This window comes from Pelobates fuscus, chromosome 13 (genome assembly GCF_036172605.1).
Source record: "Pelobates fuscus isolate aPelFus1 chromosome 13, aPelFus1.pri, whole genome shotgun sequence".
In the NCBI taxonomy this organism is placed as follows: Eukaryota; Metazoa; Chordata; class Amphibia; order Anura; family Pelobatidae; genus Pelobates; species Pelobates fuscus.
The window spans coordinates 86978590-87001408 of record NC_086329.1 but is presented as its reverse complement, the minus strand read 5'-3'; the positions used below and the strand labels follow the sequence as shown (position 1 = coordinate 87001408).

Sequence of the window (22819 nt, the reverse complement as noted above, 5' to 3'; positions counted from 1 at the left end):
ATCTGTAGAGCAACATACCTGCAATCTACCTCCGTTGCGAGACACCAGGATTTCCTGACTCCGTGTCTGGTCTGTGACCTTGATCCCGTGTCTGACCTGGATGTGCTTTTCAAGAATGAGGCGGCTGCTGAATGTACGCTTCCCTTCAGTACAGTATCTGGAGGGTAGTAAGACGAGGAGAGAGTCAGACAATATGGTGAGTGAAAAGCCTGTCATCTATTAAACAATAGTTTATACAAATTGCTCTCGCTGGTGTATTAAGGCAACACGTGCTTATGAATAAGTGTGGCTAATCACACAAAACACAAGGCAGATATGGAGGATTTCTGCATCAGTTTTTGTAAACTATTTTTTATCATTTTATGTGTACTTTCTTTTTTACCTTCATAATGCTACTAATGCTCTGGTGTTTTTTGGATCATGAAGCCTGCCAATAAAAGTTATGTTTTATATCATCGGGTCCATGAAACTGTACTGATGTTTCCTTTTGATAATTTTTCACATACCAGGATTCTATACACTTATAATGCCAGCTACATGGGACCTATGATAATCTGAGTTAGCTGAAGCAGTACTTCACACAAAATGACGCCTCAAACAGATCTCTTTGCACCTCTGCATTTACACACGTATAGACCATAATTCACACAAGCACACTAACATGTACACCGCTACATACGGACATTTCTTACACACATCTCTGCACACACTGACCTTCCACATACTGACGCTCCCCAGCATTTAAACCAATACGTCACTGCATTAACACACAGCAACACTACATGCCACAGACAAGCTGTTCCTAAAAAAAAAAAAAAATGCTTTACACTTGGTTTGAGGTGGTGAGTGAGCCAAGTAAATACATTATATTAATGCATTTATACTAATGTAATGGCAACAAACACTGTTGATCTATCAAACTGGTACTAGTCCGGCCAGATAAAAAGCAGAAGAGCGCTTCACTGCAGCTCTGAACGTGAGATTCGAAAGAAAAGATAATACAGCGACAATATTACCCTCTGGGACCCGACAATCAGATCCAGAGCGCCCTACACTATGGGGAAAAAAACAAAAAAGAGCAGGGCAGATCCTGGCTCGGGGTCAAAAGATATCGGCACTTTTATGCGCCCGTCTCAGTGGCAAGAACTCGGCAAGATGCCGCCGATGGAGGCCTATACCCCACAATCCTCAGACGACGACAGCGTCTCTGATTCCTACCATGTCCCCAACAAGGTACATACCACAATCCCGCAGCCTAAAGACCTAGGTGACGCAGCACCCGCCACGAAAGCCGATATAAAAGCACTAACGCTGAACATCAAGGCAATGTTCGACGCCTACATGGCGCTTGTCCGAGGGGAAATCTCTACGCTTTCGGGCCGCGTGGTCTCCATTGAGGAGTCCCTCGGGGACACAAGGATGGCACAGGCGGCTACGGACACATCTTTGGGACTCTTGCCAAAACAATGTGCAATGCTGACCGCACAATTAGCGGGAATGGAGGATAAAACTAAAGCCAGAAACCTACGGATCAGGGGAGTGCCTGAATCGGTTGTGAACCAGGAGCTGCCACACTATTGCAGGAGGCTACTAACAACCTTATTGATCCCCAAGCAAGCAAAACAAGCAGGGATATCAGGTGGACAAGACGGTCCACCTGATACACCGGTCCGAAGCACCCAAGTTTCTCCAGTCCCTGGGACTCCCGATACCGGCAGCAGCAACGGGACCCAGTCCAGCATGGAACGTTGACGAAATAACTCAGTTTGTACCCAGAGAAGCAACGTCGAGGGCAACAGACTCCCTAGCGCAGGACAAGTGATTGCAAACGCAAGTGCACCATACACCTGTCAAACAGGTGACCTAAATATGGGACTACACACGGGACACTGCAAGTAAATTAAACTTGCCAGGACTTTACTCTCCTTTTACAGGCAATGTGACCTATTGTTTAGTTTCTGTTTAATTATTGTTTTTATATATTTAAAGTTCTCAGTTTCTGAATGTCTCAGGGTTCCAAACATACTAAACGACACTGGCTCTGTAAGCAGATGACCAGCGATGTTGGCTAAGCAGACCTACCCTCCTCCCCCCCCTCACCCCCCCCCCCCAAGCCAGTGCAGGGTCCCTCACCTCTACCTATAGGCTCCCCACTAAAGGAGCGGTAATATACCACACACCCAGTCTGCTACGCTGGGGCCCGCACCAAACTATTGAAAGGCCAGCGGCCGACACACCTACGTCCCCCCCCCCCCCCCACCTCCCATATACGTGCCTAGGCTAAATCCGCATCCCTAACACATCTAAGCAGGGCACATAACGCTGTTCACTAGCCCCTCCGAGTTAATACATGTTTCCACTGTTTATAGCATGAGGGAATAAAGTAAGCAGAGATTACCTTATAAAAATTGGGTGGCATAGCACCTGTGCAACTATTTATGTTATATGTTAATTACCTGGACTGTATTTAATACATGTTATCCTTTATGCACATGTTGTAACACGATTTTCATACTTGCATACCCACAAAAATAAAGAATTACAAAAAAAAAGCAGAAATGGGGCATAGAACTGGAATCAGAGGAACTAACTTAGACCATGGGGTCTATATCACCCATGGTAATCTGGGAGACACCAGTGTCGTATGTTAAGCTCCGTTAACATAATGCATTTGAACAAGCAGAAGTTAACAGTCAGCAGCTCCCAGCAATTATTTATACTCCTTAAATAAAGTGGTGCTATTACAAGACCATATATTTTGAGTATTTCCTGAAGATAAAAATGTAATAATATGCTGGCAAAAGATATCATTAGACAAAGGGACTACTTTGTTGTCTGTGCTAAAGCTTCACTTTTTGTCAATTTCCACAGCCGGCACTAGCAATATTTGTGGAAATCAGGCTCTCACATAGTGCAAGACTTGATCTATAAAGGATGCAGTGTTGGGACTACAGCACTGATAAAGATTAAGTGCCAGGGGCTAACGAAAGCCCCTGGCACTTAACCTACCTTCCACTGCATTGCTGGCAGGGATGTCACCTTCGAGGGTCTTTGCAAAACATATAAAGATTACTGAAGGTGACACGGCGGATTTAAATAATAATAATAATAATGTGTGCAGCGAATCGCTAGGCAACCTTCAGCACTATACATGCTGTGAACTACATGTCACACAGTGCTCTTACTGCCATAATGTTGGCAAAGCATCAGGTTACATGTAGTCCACAACATCTGCAGTGCTGACAGCACTGGTTGCCTTCAAGTGAGATAGTGGGACTTAATCAAATCAAACCAGACTGGATGACAGTGATATTTAAAACAAAGCCATGACTACGGCTTATCTTCAACTAATAATCAAGACAAAGTCCAACGTGTTCTAAACAACTTGAGCAGCACATTCTCTCCAGTAGGGGACACCATGCTCCGACTCCACACAAGTGGCATGCTCTCTCCAGCACAACACGCCATCCTAACAGTGCGGTCCATCCAGTTCCACAAGCTGCCTAAGCTCCATATAGGTTCAGTAGCATACTTACTACAGCTACACTAACCCACACACCCTGAGCAGTCAGTGGTGAATTGAAAAGAGACTGGGCCGAACCTGGCCCAAGTTTCACAATAAAATTTTAGATTCCCCACAACTCTTTGTTTAGTGAATACAAACCAGTGTATTCTTCCTGGTAAAACATTTCTTTTTTAGATAAACTGAATTGATATATGCTTTTTCTGTCGGAAAACGAGAAAATATAACAATAGGTCAATCAACGACTACTGACTTAATCACAGAGTGAGTGGGTGGTGTACTTACCGGCACGGATAAACTCGTTTAATGCCTTCGTGATTGACCCGGACATGACGGCGCAAACTGGGTGCTGAGCAAAATGATCGTTCACAAAGACGGCATGGAAATTTCTTTACAGACTGAAGTAAGCAGGAAAAGAAAAAAAATATATATATTATCAAACATAAAATAACTGACAGAGACCAACTTTCCCTACATGGGATCTGCTCTTTAAACACTTTCAGTTAGAGAGCCTGATTTTGCTCCTGCAGATAATTAGCTCTGAGAGTGACCAAACATTGCAGGAGGTTCTAGGTTTACAGCTATATATGTTTGTCCCTGTAATCTGGCAGACTACTTTCTACACCCCCCCCACTCTTTCCCCGCAAGGGTGGACACAGTGCTCTCCAAACATGACTTACCACTCCCTCGACACTGACGCCATACGGGGAGGGGGCATGACACCCTGGACCCATGGTGAGACCAAGAGAAGACCAAGCTGTAGGGGTCGACAGTGGGCACTGGACCCATTAACAGAAGACCAAGCCCCACTTACTATTCGCTTTTGAGTGTCTCACCGTGACACCTGTTGACTCACAATATGGGCTTTAGACAGGCTCTGACATCTAAGGACACACTTACGATCATTGTGCCTAAACCGATGCATAGCCGGGCCTATGGTGCCAGTAACAATGCAGACACACCTGTACCTGAGCTTGACATTCGGTACCTAACACACACTTAATTTAGCCACGCTAGAGCTCAGCAGAGACAGGTCCTGGGTACTGCTGTATACAGCCTTACATCCTGCAGAGTACTTATGAATGTTTTAGAGCAAGCAGCAACTGTTGTGTTCCTGATTCCTTACTTTAATGTATTTCTAACCCTTAACAACACAAAAACCTGTGCACGTCATAAGAATGCCATGCTGTTCTGCCATGTCGTGGTTCTTGAAACTTGCAACCATTTACATTGTAATCTCATTTATGCTTATATGCACAACCAAAAATAAAGATTGTCAAAAAAATAAAAATGTGGTCTTATTAACTGTACTCCAATTAAAATATTAATATTCAGGGTATTACCTCATCTTCTGCAAACAACTAATAATACACAGTAATCACATCAGTTCCCCTAGTCTATGTATCCCCACTTTATATGCATGATGCTCTGCTGACCTTTCCATGTTCCTTCTTCATATGAGTTACATATTCGTCTCTCTCTGGGAACCACGAATGGCAGATGCCACAAGTCCAACAGTTACTCCTCTGTCGTGGTCCCTCTGCCTTTTGGGCTTCTTTTGTCTTTGTTTTCTTGCGCACCTCAGGTGAGCTAGGCATGTCAGAGGATGAAGATTCTTCTATCTCTGGTTCTGGCTCCGGTTCTGGCTCCGCTTCTGGTTCCGCCTCTGTGTCCGGCTGCTTTGTCACTGGGACCTCCATTGGCTCTGGCTTGGGACTAAGTAACTCAGGGGCCTGAGGGGGATCCTCTCTAATGTGGCTATTGTGTGTGGTCTGCAAAATAAAAAAAAATAGAATCAATGTAATAAAAAAGGAGAACCCAGCAACCTGCACTGCCAGAAAATAGTTTCTCACAATGACACAAAGCAAGAAACCTGCTACGGAGCCCAGGCACCAAGCAGACTTCTAGATTGTAAGCTCTTTCATGCAGAGTACTCATCAATCTATTGTTCCTGTAATTGTCTCATTTATTTTATTTCCCCCTTTAAAATGTTGTAAAGTGCTGTGGAATATGTTGGTGCTATAAATAAATGAAAATCCCTTAAGGAAGGAGGCAATTGCTCAGGTTTTGACCAAGACTAAACCAGGACTTTAACTATGTATCATTTTATTCAGTAGAAACAGGGCTTTCATTTCACATCAAATAAATGTATATATGGAACATCATTTAAAATGAATAACATCTAAAGAATGTGAGAAATTAAGAAAGGCTGTTATTTGTCTGCATGGCATTTTAACTGTGAATGTCATAATACTGTTTTTTTTTTATTGCAATAAAAGACACAAATTTGTGTCCAGCAAGGTCTCACGAGTACAACAGTACCCCATACATACAGGTATTATGGTGTTTTGGAAAGTTACAGGGTCAAATGTAGTGGTTGCAAATAAAATTCTCTGGACTTTCTGCCTGGGTTGTTAGGCAGGTACTCCAATATATAATTAATAGAATCACATAATTATGTAAAAAGAATACATTTATACGTAGAATGAAAATACATAAGTATATATAATAATTTTCTTTCCCATTCCAAGTGTATATTTATATATGATTTATACATAATTATATGATTATACCAATTATATGTTGGGGGATCTGCCTGACAACGGAGTAGGGTCAATGCGATTACATGACTTGGATTGGCAGTCAGGCAGTCCCCCGATCGGATTCGGTGAACAAGCCATAAGTATGCTAGCAGGGAGGACCCAATTGTTAGAGTGTGCTATGCCACCCTAACGTCGTTAAAGCCTTCCTTTTGTAGCATGGCAAAGTACGCCTCAACTGTCGGAAAAAGGATAATATTAGCTATCTAAACGTCAAGCTTAGCATCCTATGAGCATACCTTCAGATGTTCCAGCATGGTGCGCTTCTGTGCAAAGAGTAGAGGGCATTCTGGGCACTTAAACACACTGACCCTCTGATTAGCTAGCTGTTGGTCAAAGTGCGAATGGTCCAGATGGGCGCAGAGTAAAGGTTTGTGGGTAAAGACAGTGTCACACATTGCACATTTATAGATCATCCTAGTGAAAAAGAAACGGGGAGGAAGACATGCTTAAATTCATTGTCTGGCCAAGGGTTACTTACAGGCACTGTCCCCATTGCCCTTACTACCCCCCCACTGAACACAAATCCCTGTAAAATGCATCACTCACTTGGCTTGCTGACTGCTGAATCCTGGATGTTGGGTATATATGTGGGCATGAGCACTGGGTGCAGATTTGAATGCCATGGGGCATATTGGGCACTTATGAAAAACCTCACAGTGGGATGTCTGGATATGGGACTTGATGGAATTCAGCCCTCCAAAAACAACAGCACAGCTCTGACACCTGCAGCATAGGATACATTAACAAATGGGTTAATCAAGCAGTGAACCATGCAGAATCAAAACCAAACTGCAAATAGTATGCAAATAAAATAGCTGGTACAGTTGGTAAAATTGGCAGATTATAATTTTTTGGCCTAAATCTGGAAATTCAGTTTTCATTTTCCAGTATATAAATCCCACAGTGTTAATCATCCATTATAATGTTTTAAATACACAATTAGCAAGTGTCTGTACACTACCAAACCAATGTATCATTTAGATAGTAGCAGTATTTACCCAGTGCTGTGCTATACCCCTGAACACACACACACACACACACACACACAGAGGCATATCAGGCCATACCTGTAACCAATCCTGCGAGAGAAGTGAAGGCAGGTTTCCTTCAGGTGAGTCTGGAAGTTTTCAATACGGAAGTTGCCTCCACATTCAGGGCACACATGAGGGGGGCTCTGCTTGTGCATACGCTGGTGAGCTTCAAAGCTGCACCGATTAGGCATCATCATGGGACAAAGAGAGCACACCTGTAAAACAGTGCCCAAAAATATTATTTGCTAGACATAACAGACATGTTGAAGCGAAGGCAGCATCCCAATTTCTTGCCAAATATACTATATTCTCCCCCTTAGAGACTGCCAGGTTCCTGCCAGCTAGCATCTAAAAACTCATGTCTATTTCCTGCTGAACATGTCAGTGTCTTATTATAGCAACCAATTTTTTTCACAAACATACCGATTTTGAAAAATATGCCAGCAGTTTGACAAACATACCAATCTTCCGGTTTGCATCCTGCCAAATGGAATATCCTTCTATCTGCTAAATATGTCAGATTTCAGATAAACTGACAACTACTAGCAAAACACAACAGTTTTAAAAACAAAACCTTCAAGCTCTTTGCCAAACACACCAATTGCCGCACAGTCAGTAAGTTCACGCACTAACCTCCAAATGTATGAATGCCAACCCGAGCACATGTCCATTAATCAAACCATTGTTTCCCTAACATGCCAGCTTTGTGCCTGCTAGAACATACCAACTACCTGCCAGCATTATGCCTAACTTGCTCAGACCCTGTTAAACTTACCTGCTGGATTCTCGCAAGACTACCTAGCTTCCAGCTATTCTAAATTCCTGCACCAGACAACAACTATTTGTTATTTATTATAGCTGGAAGTGAATTTGCCACAGACAAGGTTTGCTCTGACTTCAGAAACAGTAAAAGTGCTATATATTAGCATCATCAGAATTCACATCAATAGCGCAGATCTTGGCAGTCAATAGCACTATAACTACCGCAAAGGTGCAACTTTGCCTACATTGAGATTGGTTCCTTGAACAGACGTTGGAACATTGGGTGTATACAATGTATATATTGGCAAGAGATCACCTATTACCCACCATGTTTAATTTAAGAAATACTTACGGTATTGCGGGATGCGGTGGTTGAGCCAGGCTGCTGGAAATGGACAGCCAGTCCAGCTTTATTCTTACACTGCTCCTTGCACTCTAAACATCTAAAAGTGGAGTAGACTGCTTGGTCACAGTTTCCGTTCCCAGAGAGATTTGGGGAGTCACTGCTGGCACTAGCTGTTGCCGCAGATTCTGGAGCAGGGCCAGGGGTAGCTGCCTTCCCTGGCGTCAAGACAGCAACTGAAACCAGTGGTGTGACATCGGGTTGCCCGATCATCTGCTCCAAGGCTATAGGCCTCATTACCAGGTGTGAGCATTGCATGACTAGTCCATTGTCCTTGTGTTTGCGGGCATGGAGGAGTAAACTGCACTTGTTAAAGAACACAAGGCGCTTGGTACAATGGTTACAGGTCACCTCAATCCTCATGCTCCGCCTATCGTAGTGTCTGGCCAAGCTTTTCTCCAAGGCAAAAGAGTCCCCACACTCCAAGCAGCGGAAGCCAAAGACTGGAAGGCTCAGGCTTGATTCGACTGGCGGGCTGAGGTTCGGTTTGTAAGTTGGAAGTAGGTTCTTGCTGTTAAGGATCTTGTTAAAAGTTTCTACTAGGCTCGATTGTGTCCGGGAGATGACTGTCCCAGCTACAGCAGGGGTTGGCTTCTGTGACTGTACCATCAGCACAGTAGCATTACGCTGGGGGCTTGCTGTGGTGGTGACTGTGGTGGTGGAAGACACTTGGCTTCCAGCACTGATATTAGTCAGAGACGCTGCGTTTGGAAGTGGCTGCTGCACCAGGTGAATGATGTTCTTGGTCATAACTTTGCTAGCCTTAGAAGGCATGACCACTGCTTTCTGCTGTGCTACACTAGCAGCCATTAGCATTACACTGCTTGCATTCTGAATGGTGGACACTGGCAGCACTGATCCTTTCAGTTTTACCCCATTTCCTAACTGCACTTTGAGAATCTGTGAAGGTTCCACCTTGGCAGGACCAGAAGAGTCTGATTTCTCATTCACAGGGGTTTGCGTGACATCTTCTTTTGCATCTACGCCTTTCTCCTGAGGGGGCTCAGAGACTGGCTCTTGGGGGGTTTCCTCTGTAATTTGCATTGAAGATACTGTATCTGAATCAGAAGATACCCTTGTGACTGTTCTGGTGATACTTCCTGACTGGGTCTTTACTGTCTTGATGCGAACTTTCAGTGGTCTGGAAGAGTTTGAAGATGGAGAACTGATGCCATCTTCATCCTCAACATCACTGGATAGACTCCTTGGGCTCCAGCATGGCTCCTCCTTTACTCCAACCGCTGTAGTTACTGGGTTTCTTTTAAGCTCTGGTGAGGCACCTTGGAGATCCACAGCTGGTTCAGGGTCCCCTGGAGTTTTGAGAAATCCATCCTCTGAGTAGTTTTGAGGACTCTTTTTTTCAGGGATGTTGTTAGTGCCACTCTCTGATTTTGTAATTGGGCCTGTCCAAGTAGGGACAGGTGGGGTGTCTTTAGGGTAGTGAACAGTGACTGATTTCAAATGTTCCAAACCAATGTCCTTTGGAGCAACATCCAACTGAGGACATGGACTCTCCATCCTCTCATCTATAGGCTCCTCCTTGATTGGGGGAGCTGCCAAACACCGTCCTAGTGATGAATTATCTGCAGTGATCTTACTGATGGAAAAAGCTGGAGGGGCCACCCTGGTAAGACTGTGGCTGCTTTCCAACACAGGATCCACAGGAGAGCGACACAGAACAGGATCAGGCGACTCAAATATTGGCCTGTCCTTTGGCTTAATTTCTCGTGGTCTGTCAATTAAGTCCGCTGCGTGGCTATCTATAGGATTGTCCACTGTACTAAAGTCAGTAAATAATTCTATAGGCTTAACACCTTTTGGCCGGGGGGTCCAGCTCTCCCCTCCATTGGAAGCAGTGGGGACAGATTCTACAGACCTTGGTGCAGAGGATCGGATGATGTCTGGACTACTGAACCCATTATGCAATAGCCGAGCTCCAAGGCCTGTAATTTCCTTGCTGTGTACATCCAGTGGGTCCACTTGCTCTGGGCACACAGTGTTCTTTACTATGACACTAACAGCCGTGATATCTGCATGTGGTAAACCATGTTCACTGCTCACTACATCTCCTACTGATGGCTTCTCTTCTTCCTCTCCCTCCTCCTCCTCCTCAGGCCCAGAGTTAATGGCTTCATTCGCATCCATGTCGGGAATGTCAAATGCGGCCAGGAGATCGTCAAAGTCAGGGGTTTTCATATCGCCCATGATGAACTACACCCAGTCACCTAGGAGAGAACATACATGTGCAGGCATGTTAGCATATAATCACACAATCACATTTTCACTCAGATTCCAAGTACTTACATTTATATCTGTCTTTCTAACTCAAGCATAAACTTAAAAACAAAACTATAGGACCTTTTCCTCTCATCGTTTGTTAGAGGCCCAGTAAATCCTCTAACAGGAAATCGTAGGAATGCTGTGTTGTCGGCTCAGTGAAAAAACAAATAGCTGTAAAAAGCAGCCGTCCTAATCTGTGTTTTACTACCTGTGTAAACTGGACCTCCATGAGTTGCTGGAGCCGGCTAGCAGCGAATGGGTTTGGGAATGAGGCCCTAATACTGAGCTCTGCCTGGCTTACTGAAAAATCCATCATCCCTTACAAGCTAGGCCTGATCCCTCCCGCATGGCCGCTCATACAGAATTGTTGATGTCATTCAGAGCTGGTGCTGAATGAAGCAGAAAGCCGCGGCCTCCCCTTTGCCTGCCCCCCCCCCATGTGCAATGAGATCTACAAACTCTGCCTTGTTATGCTGTCCCTAACATCTGTCACTATGTGTCCTGTCGGTGAGAGAGGAGCACAAAGGGCTGGTAAGCAGGAATTCCTGGCTGAGGGGGGATAGATCTTACTTTGTCCTGTAAAAGTCAAGGAGCAAAAGCTCTGGATGAAACCAGGGGGTCACATGATACAGGAGATGGTGCAGAGCTGCTTTCTGTTGTTGTACAATATGAGCTACTGTTCCAATCCCACGTAAGGACACATTAAAGGGACACTCCAAGCAATACAGAAACCCTTGCCCATTGCGCACGTTATGTTGCAAGGAAGGTCCATGTACCCTTTCACATAGTTTATAAATCCATATATTTGTAAAATTCAGGGCCACTGTCTCTTTTCCCCTCTGAATTTAAAAGAGAATAGTATACATAAAAAGGCTGCTAAACAGAGCTATCAATAGGCTGTTAAAGCTTATTTATCAGCTCCAATCATCGGATCTGATGACTGGAACTACTGCTATTGGCTGAAGTCCACATTCCATACAAACCTCTAACCTCATACTGCCGAATGAGAGCTTCCTGATGGTTGGAGCCTCCGCTCTACTGTTGCATGTCTGTGGATGTGCATCAGTTGTGGTATACTTATAAGGACACTCTAGGCACTGTAATCACGATCTCATTGGAGTCCCTGGTTGCAGTCCCTCCATTTTGTGCATGGTTTAATGCTAAAGAAGGGTCCTGGCATCCCAGCTCCTCTGTGCTACTAGGACTAATGAGGAAGCATGAGAGTGTCAGCTGACCACTCTGTTTATCACAGCACTCCACTGCTGGTATGTATGTGTATGGCAAAGGAAAATTGTAATCTCTGCCTTAGCTAGAACACCTGTGGGGAGCAGGCTTTGGATGACCAGGGACCCTCCTCTTTCAATGCTAAACCAATCCAAAATAGTTTAATACTAAATGCAGGGACTGCACCAAGGGTCTCCAGGCTCTGAGTCTATACCGAATTAACAAGATGAAATGGTTATACTGCATACAGTACATCCCATGTGTTATAGAACTACAGCTGCCATGATGCTTTGCTAGACTTTAGAATGTCAAACCATCATGAAAGCTGCAGTTCTACAAAATCTCGGTACCTACCATTTGCTCACCACTGGCCTATGGGGTCCCTTTAAAGCAGGTTATTGTTCTCCAGCTCTTGCTGAGCTAAATCTCTAATACTATCCATTCAAAATAGTTCAGTGAAAACAGGGTTTTAAAAATGTAGGGCAATATTTGAGTAACACTGTAATGGGGCTGAATTACAGTGTCAGTCACAAGAGACATCATCAATTGCACCATTTTGATTTGGTTAAGAAGGTAGACCTTTTTTAGGGTTAGGGTACTAACGCAAATGACCTCTAAATGCTGTTGACTAGAACTCTCATCATTCTGTTCAAGGTAAAGCATGGCTACAAATCATTGCAGTCACAGTTCAAAGCATCTTCAGCGTCTCCTTAAACCAGGGCTAGACAAATTGCAGGCACTAGGTTGCCATGGCGAATAGGAATTTTGTCCTAGCGTCTGGATGTTTGTCAGCCTGTTCAACCGAGGGATCATGGAGGTGGCCAGCCGGCCGACCCAGCAAGCATGTAGGGAGCTGTAATCTTCCTGCTATTCTTACTCTGCTCCCTTGTGGCAGTGAGCTGGGTGCCGGAATATGACGTCACTCCGGCCTCGACATCACTAAACAGCGCGCGAATGAGCAAACAAAGAAAAGCTTGAAGATTACAGAGCAGCTCACTGCGAAAGGATCCACTCCAGCTCTCCCAAAAGTAGGGAGGCTTGGTGGACTTAAATAAAAAAATATATATTTTTGAGTGTATGAGAAAATGGGTGTGTCTGTGAATGAGAGTATCTCTGCCAGTGAGTGTGTGCCAGTCAGTCAGTGTGTGTCAAATCACTGAGTGTGTCAGTGAGTGTGTATGTCCCAATCTCGCGGAAATGGTGTTTACTCACCTATTTTTCCCCATTGCGATTTCTCTGAAAAGGCCGTGTTAAGATTGAAAAGTGTGCAGGGACAATATATAGACACCACAACCACTACACTAAGCAGTAGTGGGCCTGGTGAATATATTGTCCCTTTAACAATTGAATTTCTGTCGTTCAAAATAAAACTATTAGTTTAAATAACCTGGCTCCCAACATTTTTAGTAGGCTCCTAGATTCTAAGCAGATTTGTCAACCCCTGCCTTAAGCCTAGGCAACTGTCCAGGGGATTTTAAGTCACCCAACTTTTTGCCATGCACTGTAAAGACATGAGGCATTATGGGCGATGCTGGGTTGACACTGCTCTCATATGAATGAAGCACTATTACAAAGCTGCTCTAATGACATTTGGCTTATATTTATAGGATATATGTAGTTCATTGATATCTGAAGCAATACAGCTGGAGAGGCCTAGAATAGACGGTTAGCCTAAAACATTAGAAGATACAGTACAGGTAAGTGGGGCTGACAGACAAGGCCGCATTACTGACTTACTACCTCCAAAATCAACAGCTGGATAGAGTGGAAATTACATAAGTAAATCAACTTCCCATAGGACGGTGGTAAACACTACACCTATAGAGTAATACTGTAAACCAATCCTTTCTGGACTGGGAATTAATTCGGCAGCACGGAAAAACAGTCTGGCAGAAGGGGGAGGTGAATCGCACCAGAAATATATCCAGACATAAGGCTGTGAAAGGTGATACCGATTGTACTGCAACACACTGTCATTTGCACCAACACCTAACCACACAATTATGCAATACAGCAATTACCCCACACAGGGGTGAGCCTCTGCCACCGATATAGTTACACGTTCATATCCAAGACAGAAACATTACACGAGCCATAGTGTAAAATATGTTCTTAAAATACAGCGGGACATTAATTCTTATAGTACGTGTTCTCTGGTAATCACCACTGCACTTTACTTAATGCCACTAAAGAATGCGAACACTGCCATGCTAAAACACACTGACTGCCTTAAGTATTCATGGGTCTGGCACTGGAAGAGTTAATATAACCTACCACTTGGGAACAAACAATGCACTAGGCTGCACAGGAAGCCAACAGCAGAGACAGAGCAACATTCACAGGCCTGTACGAAGCTCCGAATTACACAGCAAGAAGGATCGAAGCAGAGGCAAAGAACACGGCAATCAGGGGGTATTTCGAAGTCAAACAATTGGCATTTCTTCTGCAGAGATCAGCAGTGCACTGCAATACAGGTAGGGTATATTCCTCAATCAGCAAACGGTTAATAAACAGATATATTCCAAGTCTCCATTCTACAGAAGGATGGCTTCTCTCTACAGGAGCTGCAGGGCTAGAGCTGGGTCAAAGACTCTGTTCAGGAAGCCTTTCCTCGTTGGGAGGGGGTAGGGGGCCTTATCACACACTCCTGCCAGGCTGGGGTTGAGCCAGATCATGAAGCCTTGCCAGGCCAAAGGCGTGTGAAACCGTTCAGGAGGCCTTGGTAGCCATACAGTCAGTTAGCTTCTATCAGAGGCCTGGCCAGGCCAGATGAGGGTGAGTAGGCCTGAAAAGGAAGCCTTTCCAGGACAGGATCAGTGAGCCACTTCAGTAAGACTTCCCAGGACAAGAAGAGTGAGCCTAATCAGAAGGCCTTGCAGGGCCTGTAGTGAACCAGTTTAGAAGGCCTTGTCAGCCTTGCAGTATGCTGACCTGTACCAGGAACTGCTCAGGTTTCATGCAAAGGAGCAAAAAGCAAAGGCCTGGTTAAACAGCAGCTAGCATCATGTGACAGTGACATCACGGGGTCAGGGCGGCCCTGCAGGAAAACATTCGTTTCTGCAGTGTATTATGGGAAGTGAAGCCTGGACTGAAGATTTAACTCCACAGCTGCTGGATGCAAAAGGCAAACACACATACCTAACTGACTAAAGAGTTAGGCAACCGTGATTCTGGCAGCTGAATCAAGTAAATGCAAAATCAGCAGAGCAGAACGTATATCTGACTGCAGCTCGAGGACATGGAGTGTGTTTAAAAAGCTTATTTTATACAATTCAATGCAATGAAACATGCCTGGACAGTAGTCAGTGCGACACATAGCAATACTCAACATACAGTATTGCAAGGCTCAGAAAAGATAATTCAGCATTCAAAGGGTTAATACAGACACAGGAGGGTGGAGTTGTAAATTCCTACTGTCCTTCCTGAGGCTAATTACAACCTGTTCCCCCTTCCCCCCTGGGAGACAGAATAATTAGAATAAGACTTAGCCTTGCCCTTCCCAAACATGCAGGTGTCACAGCCAACCCCATCCTCCTTCTCGGGTGGGTCACAACAGTAAGACACCAATTAAACATAACGCCATTCCTCCTCCTCCTCCTCATCCTCTCTGAAATGGTTTGGTTTCTTTAGCACAGCGAGTGCCACAGAAACACCTTATTCTTTATTAAAGAGAATCCCCACTGACATGTTGCATTGAAATCTCAGTTACACCAGCTGTTTACAAACATAGAATAGCAATACGGCCACATGTGTAATTCTAAGGGTGGTGTTATCTGAGCCAACAACTATATACAAGCACCGATCTACAGACAGCTTGAGAAAACAAACAACAGAGCTTACGCACAAAAGAGATACATCAATCATATATATATATAAAAAGATCCAACCTCTGGCACTCAACCTTCAATAAAGTAATAATCCACGACTTATACCCGGGTGCATCCCAGCAGACATATAAACCAAAAATTGAAGACAGGAGCACTCTCTGGGAATTTCAAATATGTATTTTCAGAAAATCACCACCTCTACATCAACGTTTCGACCCTTCTGGGCCTTTATCAAGATCTTGATAAAGGCCCAGAAGGGTCGAAACGTTGATGTAGAGGTGGTGATTTTCTGAAAATACATAATTGAAATTCCCAGAGAGTGCTCCTGTCTTCAATTTTTGGTTTATATATACTCACACATGCATACATCTCTGAAATAGGATCTTGGGCACAGTAATTCCCCCCCAAAAATCATATTTCCATAAATTAAAACAGCATCCGCTGCTAAGGGTGCCAGCAGAAACTGGGGGTAAAGTCTGATACATGATGTTTGTCATTTGCATGTCATGCAGAATTGTGTAAACATGAATTCTTGGAATGACTGCCTAAAGTGGACTTTTCTCATATACCCATATGAAGATGATGTACGACATTGAATTTTGAATTATATGTGCATGTGTCTCGAGAGAGAGAGAGTAAACAACAGAAGGAAAGAGCGTGAGAGTAAACAAAAAGGAGAGAGATGGGATGCAGAAGAGCAAGGCGTGCATTAATGGAAAATAATGCCATCAAAATGTCCTCGATTCTTCACAAAATCAGAGGTCAAGTGCTTTGTGAATAACTGCAGAACCCCAAGATTGCACATGTTTACCTTAATAAATATTTTCACCCTATGTGTCTTCATTTACTTATGGGGCATTGGTGAGAGTGATATTGTACAATGCTACGTATATAAATAAATAATAACAATATGCCTGGAGAGGAGGGGGGAGATAATCTCATTGTTTCTGTCACCCCAGACCTTTTTCATAGGCACATTCTTTAACTCCTTAAGGACACATGCCATGTGTGACATGTCATGATTCCCTTTTAGTCCAGAAGTTTGGTCGTTAAGGGGTTAAGGAACACTTCAAGCACCATAACCACTATAGTCTGATTATGGTGCTCGGAGTGCTCTGACACACTTAAGTAGTCAAACCTTTTGAAAACAGTGCGACAACTTACCTGGGGTCCACCAGATCCCGGTTGCCACCTGACGGGACACACCTGAAAGGAGCTTCAGTTAACACCATTGAGTGAAGTCCTGCCATACAGAGGGACTCATTGGCTGAGAGCTGAACCTCAGCAGGCTGTAGTTATGGTGCTTGGATTGTTCCATTAATAAACCGCTGTTGCCTCTGAATATAACTAATAAATAATCTTATTTTAATTATGTAGGTCTCCCCTCTCCCCATACGGTGCTACCACAGCAGCACAAGCTGTTTACAGACCAGACCCATTGTAAGGATTCTCTACCATAAGCAGTTATATGGGTGGAGCTATCCCAGCCAAGCCTCCTGTTCACAGGTGCAGCATAGTGATCCCAAGCCATGTGAGCAATTCTAAGGGGCATTACCATTAGAGTAAAGGGAAGATAGAAATACAACATGGAGAATGATTCCCTTTAAATGTGCTACCACAGTCAAGACAGCTATATGCCAGTTCAATATAGATTCACTATCACAATTAAGGATGATTAATTCTAGGAACAAAGTAGAAACAAAACAGCTGTATGCATATATGTAAACTTATTTATTGTGGCATGTGTAGGAAGTCATTTGCCTGATAGGGGACTAAATGTGGTTCTTGGGCAAATACCTCCAAGTAATAAAAGATCAAAATCAATTTATCCCAACGTAACTACCATGAGTATTTAATCATTTCAAACTGAGTGTGTTTAATGGGACACTATAGTCACCCACAAAGCAACTTTAGCTGAAAGGGACACTATAGGTACCCATACCACTTCAGCTCATTGGTTGCAAGGCGACTTTTGGTCGCCTAACAGATGCTGGACGTCCTCATGCCCTGCCCTGCATGAGGACGTCCAGCATCAGTAAAATCCCCATAGGAAAGCATTGCTTCAATGGCCTAATGCAGGCATAGGCAACCTTCGGCTCTGCAGATGTTTTGGACTACACCTCCCATGATGCTTTGCCAGCATTATGTGTGTAAGAGCATTATGGGGGATGTAGTCCACAACATCTGGAGAGCCGAAGGTTGCCTATCCCTGGCCTAATGCATGTGCGTGAGCAGAAGGAGAACGGCGCTGGAATCGGATGAGTACAGAAAGGGGGAGCTGGGGGGGTCAGATGGAACTATAATGTAAGGATTACAGCTTTGTATTCCTTATACTATTCAATCCCTTTAATAAAGCAGTTTGGGTGTATAGATCATGTCTCTGCAGTCTCAATGCTCAATTCTCTGCCATTTAGGAATTAAAGGAACACTACAGTGTCGGAATACAGCCCTGTATACCGAACACTATATATCCCTCTATTGGCCCCAAATCTATAATGCTATCATATCCCCTCTGAGGAGACGTTTTCTAAACAGATTTAAATTTGACAACCTTTCATCATAACTAAACTGTTCCATCCTTTTATTAATTTTGTAGCCCGTCGCTGCACTTTTTCTAGTGCCATAATATCCTTCTTTAGAACAGGTGCCCAAAATAGCACAGCATATTCAAGGTGCGATCTTACCAGTGATTTATAAAGAGGCAAAATGATATTCTCATCCCGAGACTGAATTAATGCCCCTATTTACACATGACAATATCTTATTGGCATTAGCAACTACTGATTGACATTGCCTATAACATTTCCTAAATCATTCCAGTGTGTTGTTATTCCTTATTCACTACAGTTAGGGTGTAAGTTGCTTGTGCATTTGTTGCCTCGAAGTGCATCATTTATCTACATTAAATGTCATCTGCCATTTGAGTGCCCAGTCCCCCAATCTATCTTAATCCCTCTGCAGCAAAGCAATATCCTGCTCACATTGTATTACTTTACAAAGTTTTAAGTCATTTGTAAACACTGAAACATGACTTTCAATCCCTATTTCAAGATCATTTATAAAACTTAGAAATTGCATAGAATTGAGCAGTGAGACTGGAGGGTCATGATCTATACACCAAAACTGCTTCATTAAGCTAAAGTTGTTTTGGTGACTATAGTGTCCGCAACTCCAGTATATTACTACCCTCCATCCGAAACCCCTGGGTAGGAGTATGGGGCAATGGTGGGCGTGGGAACACTAACATGTCACTAAGTTTTTATTCTATAGCTTAAACCCAGTATTAAGGGTCTCCACTTACAATATAGTAAAGCACTATGGAATCTGTTCACGCTATATAAATGGCAATATTAATAATATGCAGCATGGCAGGTGGAGGCATAAGGGAGGTTTTAAACCTCGCTGAAAATAGATAGGGATCATATTAACCCCCGTGTTTTATTATCTACAGTAATGTGGTGGCTGGCAAACAATTACCGGCCAGACACCATGTAACTTAAAGCAACTTTACCAACCCCCTCCACCCAATTTAATATAAGCATTTTATGAAGATAAAACTTCATTGAAATTCCAAACGAGTCGAAAGATATACTAAGACAAAATATTTTGTCCTAGTATTTTTCTTATGCTTGACAAAAAGCAAGCCCTTAGCCGTCACTGCCACGTTAGATCCTCCATGGACATCGGTGTAGTACTCAGGCTCATGACTGAGAGTCCAACACTGACATTGGTTTCTTCCGCCTGAAGTGCCAGGAGCTGAAGAGGATCGACAGGGAGAAAATGGCAGACCAAGGGTCTTCACAATTCATGCAAAGACCCCACACGGTGACAGAGCTGCTTTAACCCTTGCTCTTCCAAGATTGCGGCATTATTTTGAACCATTTCCTTTCTGGCTGCTAGCGGGCAAATAGTTTTGTCATTTACAATACCGGTCCATATTTTCGCAATCCGGGCCTGTATTTCAGTTGTTTGTTGTTTTAGAAAACGTATTACTGTACTGCTTGATTGCTGAATACATATTAGTTATGTTTAAATTTTTTAAAGAAAAGTGGAAATGTGGCCCTTAGTTGGGAAGTTAGAAGAAGATTCCAAGTATAATAACCACCTGCAAGCTCCTTGCATTGATTATGGCGCCTCTGTCAATGCGTTCAATTATTGTAGTCACACCATTTAGTCATGATCAGAAATTATGATTCTACGTGACTGTTGTCAGGATTACAATGATCCAACACGCAGTATTAGTATCACACTTAGGAATAAGGATAACGTCTAACCGGACCTTAGAATGACTGGACTTAACGTACCAGAGAATAGTCGAAATACTAGCCGAGGTCAGGAATACAGAACGAAACACAGTTGCAAGGGATAGCCAATAGTTAGGTAAACAAGAATTCAGAACGTAGCCAAAGACAATAATCAAAGAAACACACTCTCGGATAACCAGCGACAGCGAAACCACGACAGGGCAATGATTAGAAGAAATGAGTGAGTTTAAATATCCCTCTTGTGAATCCGATTGGCCGTATCTGGCCTTTGACTCCAAAACGTGCGCGCACGTCCTCTGCGTAACGTCATCCGCACGTCGACGTCACTACTATCGTGAACAGACGTGGGGCTACATAACAGTGTGGATCTGCAGGCGTGGCTTGGCGCCGGACGAGAATGGCCGCCTAAACCTCGCGCTCCGCTCCTGCCTGCCCAAAAGCACGACTTCACAGCACAAACTGGCACCCATGGGACGCACCAGACGGTCCCAAATGACCCCCTCCACCCCGAGAACCCAGGGGAACAGCTCCCACCCCTCGATTAGGAGTTACCTCCACACGCCGGGCGACTTGCTCCCACAGGAGGAGGACTCCAACATGGCGCCCTCCTCGCCAGGCTCCACGATGTCGGAAGACGGCCCCAGCATGCGAGGAAGCACGCCGGCCCCACAAACACCGGACTGGTATGCCCTCTTTACATCCCTGCCGAAAAAGGAGGATTTCCAGACCCTCATTGAGGAGGTTAGATCCACCCTGCGCACCGAAATTTCGGCCCTCGGCACCTCCCTCAAGGCACTGGAAGCGAGGGTGCAAAATCTAGAAACCCAAGGCCCAGACCTGCATTGTCCTGCAATAACTGCCACTACAGCACAAGCCAAGCAACTACAGGACCTGCGGCTCCACGTGGAGGACCTGGATAACCGCGGCAGGCGGCACAATATCAGGGTAAGAGGCTGCAGGGAATCAGAGGCCCCAGAGGACACTAGGGCCCTCCTAGTGCCACTTTTCAATCGTATCCTAGGCCGGCCCAGGGAAGCCCGCATACCAATAGACAGGGCTCACAGGGCATTAAGGCCCAAACCACCCCCGGGCGCCCCCCCCAGGGATATAATTTGCCATATACCTGACTTCCAATTAAAGGAGGACATCATGAGGAAAGCCCGTGCAGAACGCTCCTGGAGGCACGAGGGACAGGTGGTCGAGCTATACAACGACCTCTCCCACCTCACCCTGCAGGCCCGGAGGGCACTACGACCCATAACCGCCATGCTACAAGAAGCCCAAATCCGATATCGCTGGCAATTTCCCTTTGCCCTTACGGCCCGCCGGGGCAACACTGAAGCCACGATCCGCACACCGCAAGACACCCAGGCTTTTCAGGAGGCGCTCGGCCTCCCACAAACTCCCATCCCGGACTGGACTAATTGCCCGGTCAATGAACGCTCCGCAGGAAGACCTGTTGGCCGCTTCATACCACAAGGCCCTGACACCGACTTCACCCCCCCCCAGCAAGCAGCACCTGAGGAATAAAGGGGACACTACCTACTCCCTACCACTCAAGATCAAGGATTGAGCTACGCATCAAAGGATCCGATCTACCCACCTTCGTTAGACATCAAAGTTCCCCCCCCACCCCACTTCCAAGACTTTTTCATTCTGACCAACCCCCCCCCCACGCATTCTCTGCATGACCCTCTGGACACTGGACTTCATCTTGCTCCAACACCCCACCTGGACTGCCCCGATGATCTCACCAATGCCCAATTGGGCCCTGCAACATGGGCGTCTGACTCACTGCACCGAGCACCTCTAGACGGCCCATTGCCCTACCATTGCCAATACTGGCTCTTCCCACACCCCCCACACCCGGAGACTGAGTCCCATTTTCACGCCGGAGCCCCTACCCGGTGCATTCCTGGACTTCCGTGGACTGCTGCTCTAACATCGCTCTGAACACCCTCTCGTAGAATGCGATGGGAGAATGTGACCAATGGTGCAAGTATATTACAGGGGATCATGGACACTGCAAACACACCACTAATCACACACATACCCCCATGAGACACAACACACAGCAACAACAACCTATTCACCCTTTGCTACATAGACCTACAATAGCATAACACACACCCACTCACCACACTTTTGCACACACTTTAAGGAACACTGACACTAGGGGGACAGGACACCGACACCTTGAGTCGCAATGGTTTCAATGTCACACTGCTAATGCCAATGTTTTTTATCTCTGTCTTAACCTATGTACTTTTTTGAAAATGTAACATTTGCCCAAACAACAGCTCTAGGTTTGTTCACCGATACGAGACAACTGACCCTGCCTGACGAGAGGCCTGGAACAACACCACACAGTGCAAACGAACGACTAAGCTGACCCCAGGGTGGGCAGGCAGACCACACAGGAGCATACAGGGACACGCTATACGTACAAAAGCAAAGGGCTCAAGACGACCACACTAGAGACACCTAGACACCCACAAGACACACACGAAAGGCAGACGCACCGACGTAAGTCATAACTCTACCAACACGAGACAGCCTAAGCTAACATAATGTCAAGGCAAAAACCCAAAGGGTAAGAGGCGAATAGGCACACGTTTCCCCCTCCCCTCCTCCCCCTCATACCCGACTGGATACTCTCTGACAGGACACGCCCCCCACGACGCACACCCCAACCGACCGACGACGGAGGGCCATCTCACCACCCGACATCACTCTGTATGGGCATGCTTGATGTGCTTAATCTGTTCAATCTGTTCGCCTAGCATAAACTGCCTGAAATGTTTGAATTGTTTGTATTGTTTAAAATGTTACTTAAATTCTTCCTGGGAATGCTACTGTCTAAGGATATATGTTATACTGATGTAGCCGAAAGTCCCCACC

General features: G+C 44.9%; 1 protein-coding gene across 3 annotated transcripts in view; it reads right to left on the bottom strand.

Annotated features, from left to right (window-relative positions):
* The window catches only part of ZNF687 (zinc finger protein 687), a 47514-nt gene that overhangs the window by 8791 nt on the left and 15904 nt on the right, over positions 1-22819 (bottom strand). The window contains exons 1-8 of one of the 3 annotated variants that reach the window (XM_063439922.1): positions 14101-14815; positions 8272-10547; positions 7194-7372; positions 6673-6849; positions 6363-6540; positions 4960-5295; positions 3809-3921; positions 19-157 (exon numbers count right to left, since the gene is read on the bottom strand). In XM_063439922.1, the coding sequence (XP_063295992.1) occupies positions 19-157; positions 3809-3921; positions 4960-5295; positions 6363-6540; positions 6673-6849; positions 7194-7372; positions 8272-10527 (3378 nt within the window). In that variant the 5' untranslated portion in view covers positions 10528-10547; positions 14101-14815. Of the gene's footprint in view, positions 1-18; positions 158-3808; positions 3922-4959; positions 5296-6362; positions 6541-6672; positions 6850-7193; positions 7373-8271; positions 10548-10810; positions 10974-14100; positions 14816-22819 lie in introns of those variants that run through there. The other 2 variants (XM_063439924.1, XM_063439923.1) reach the window with 2 other exon arrangements.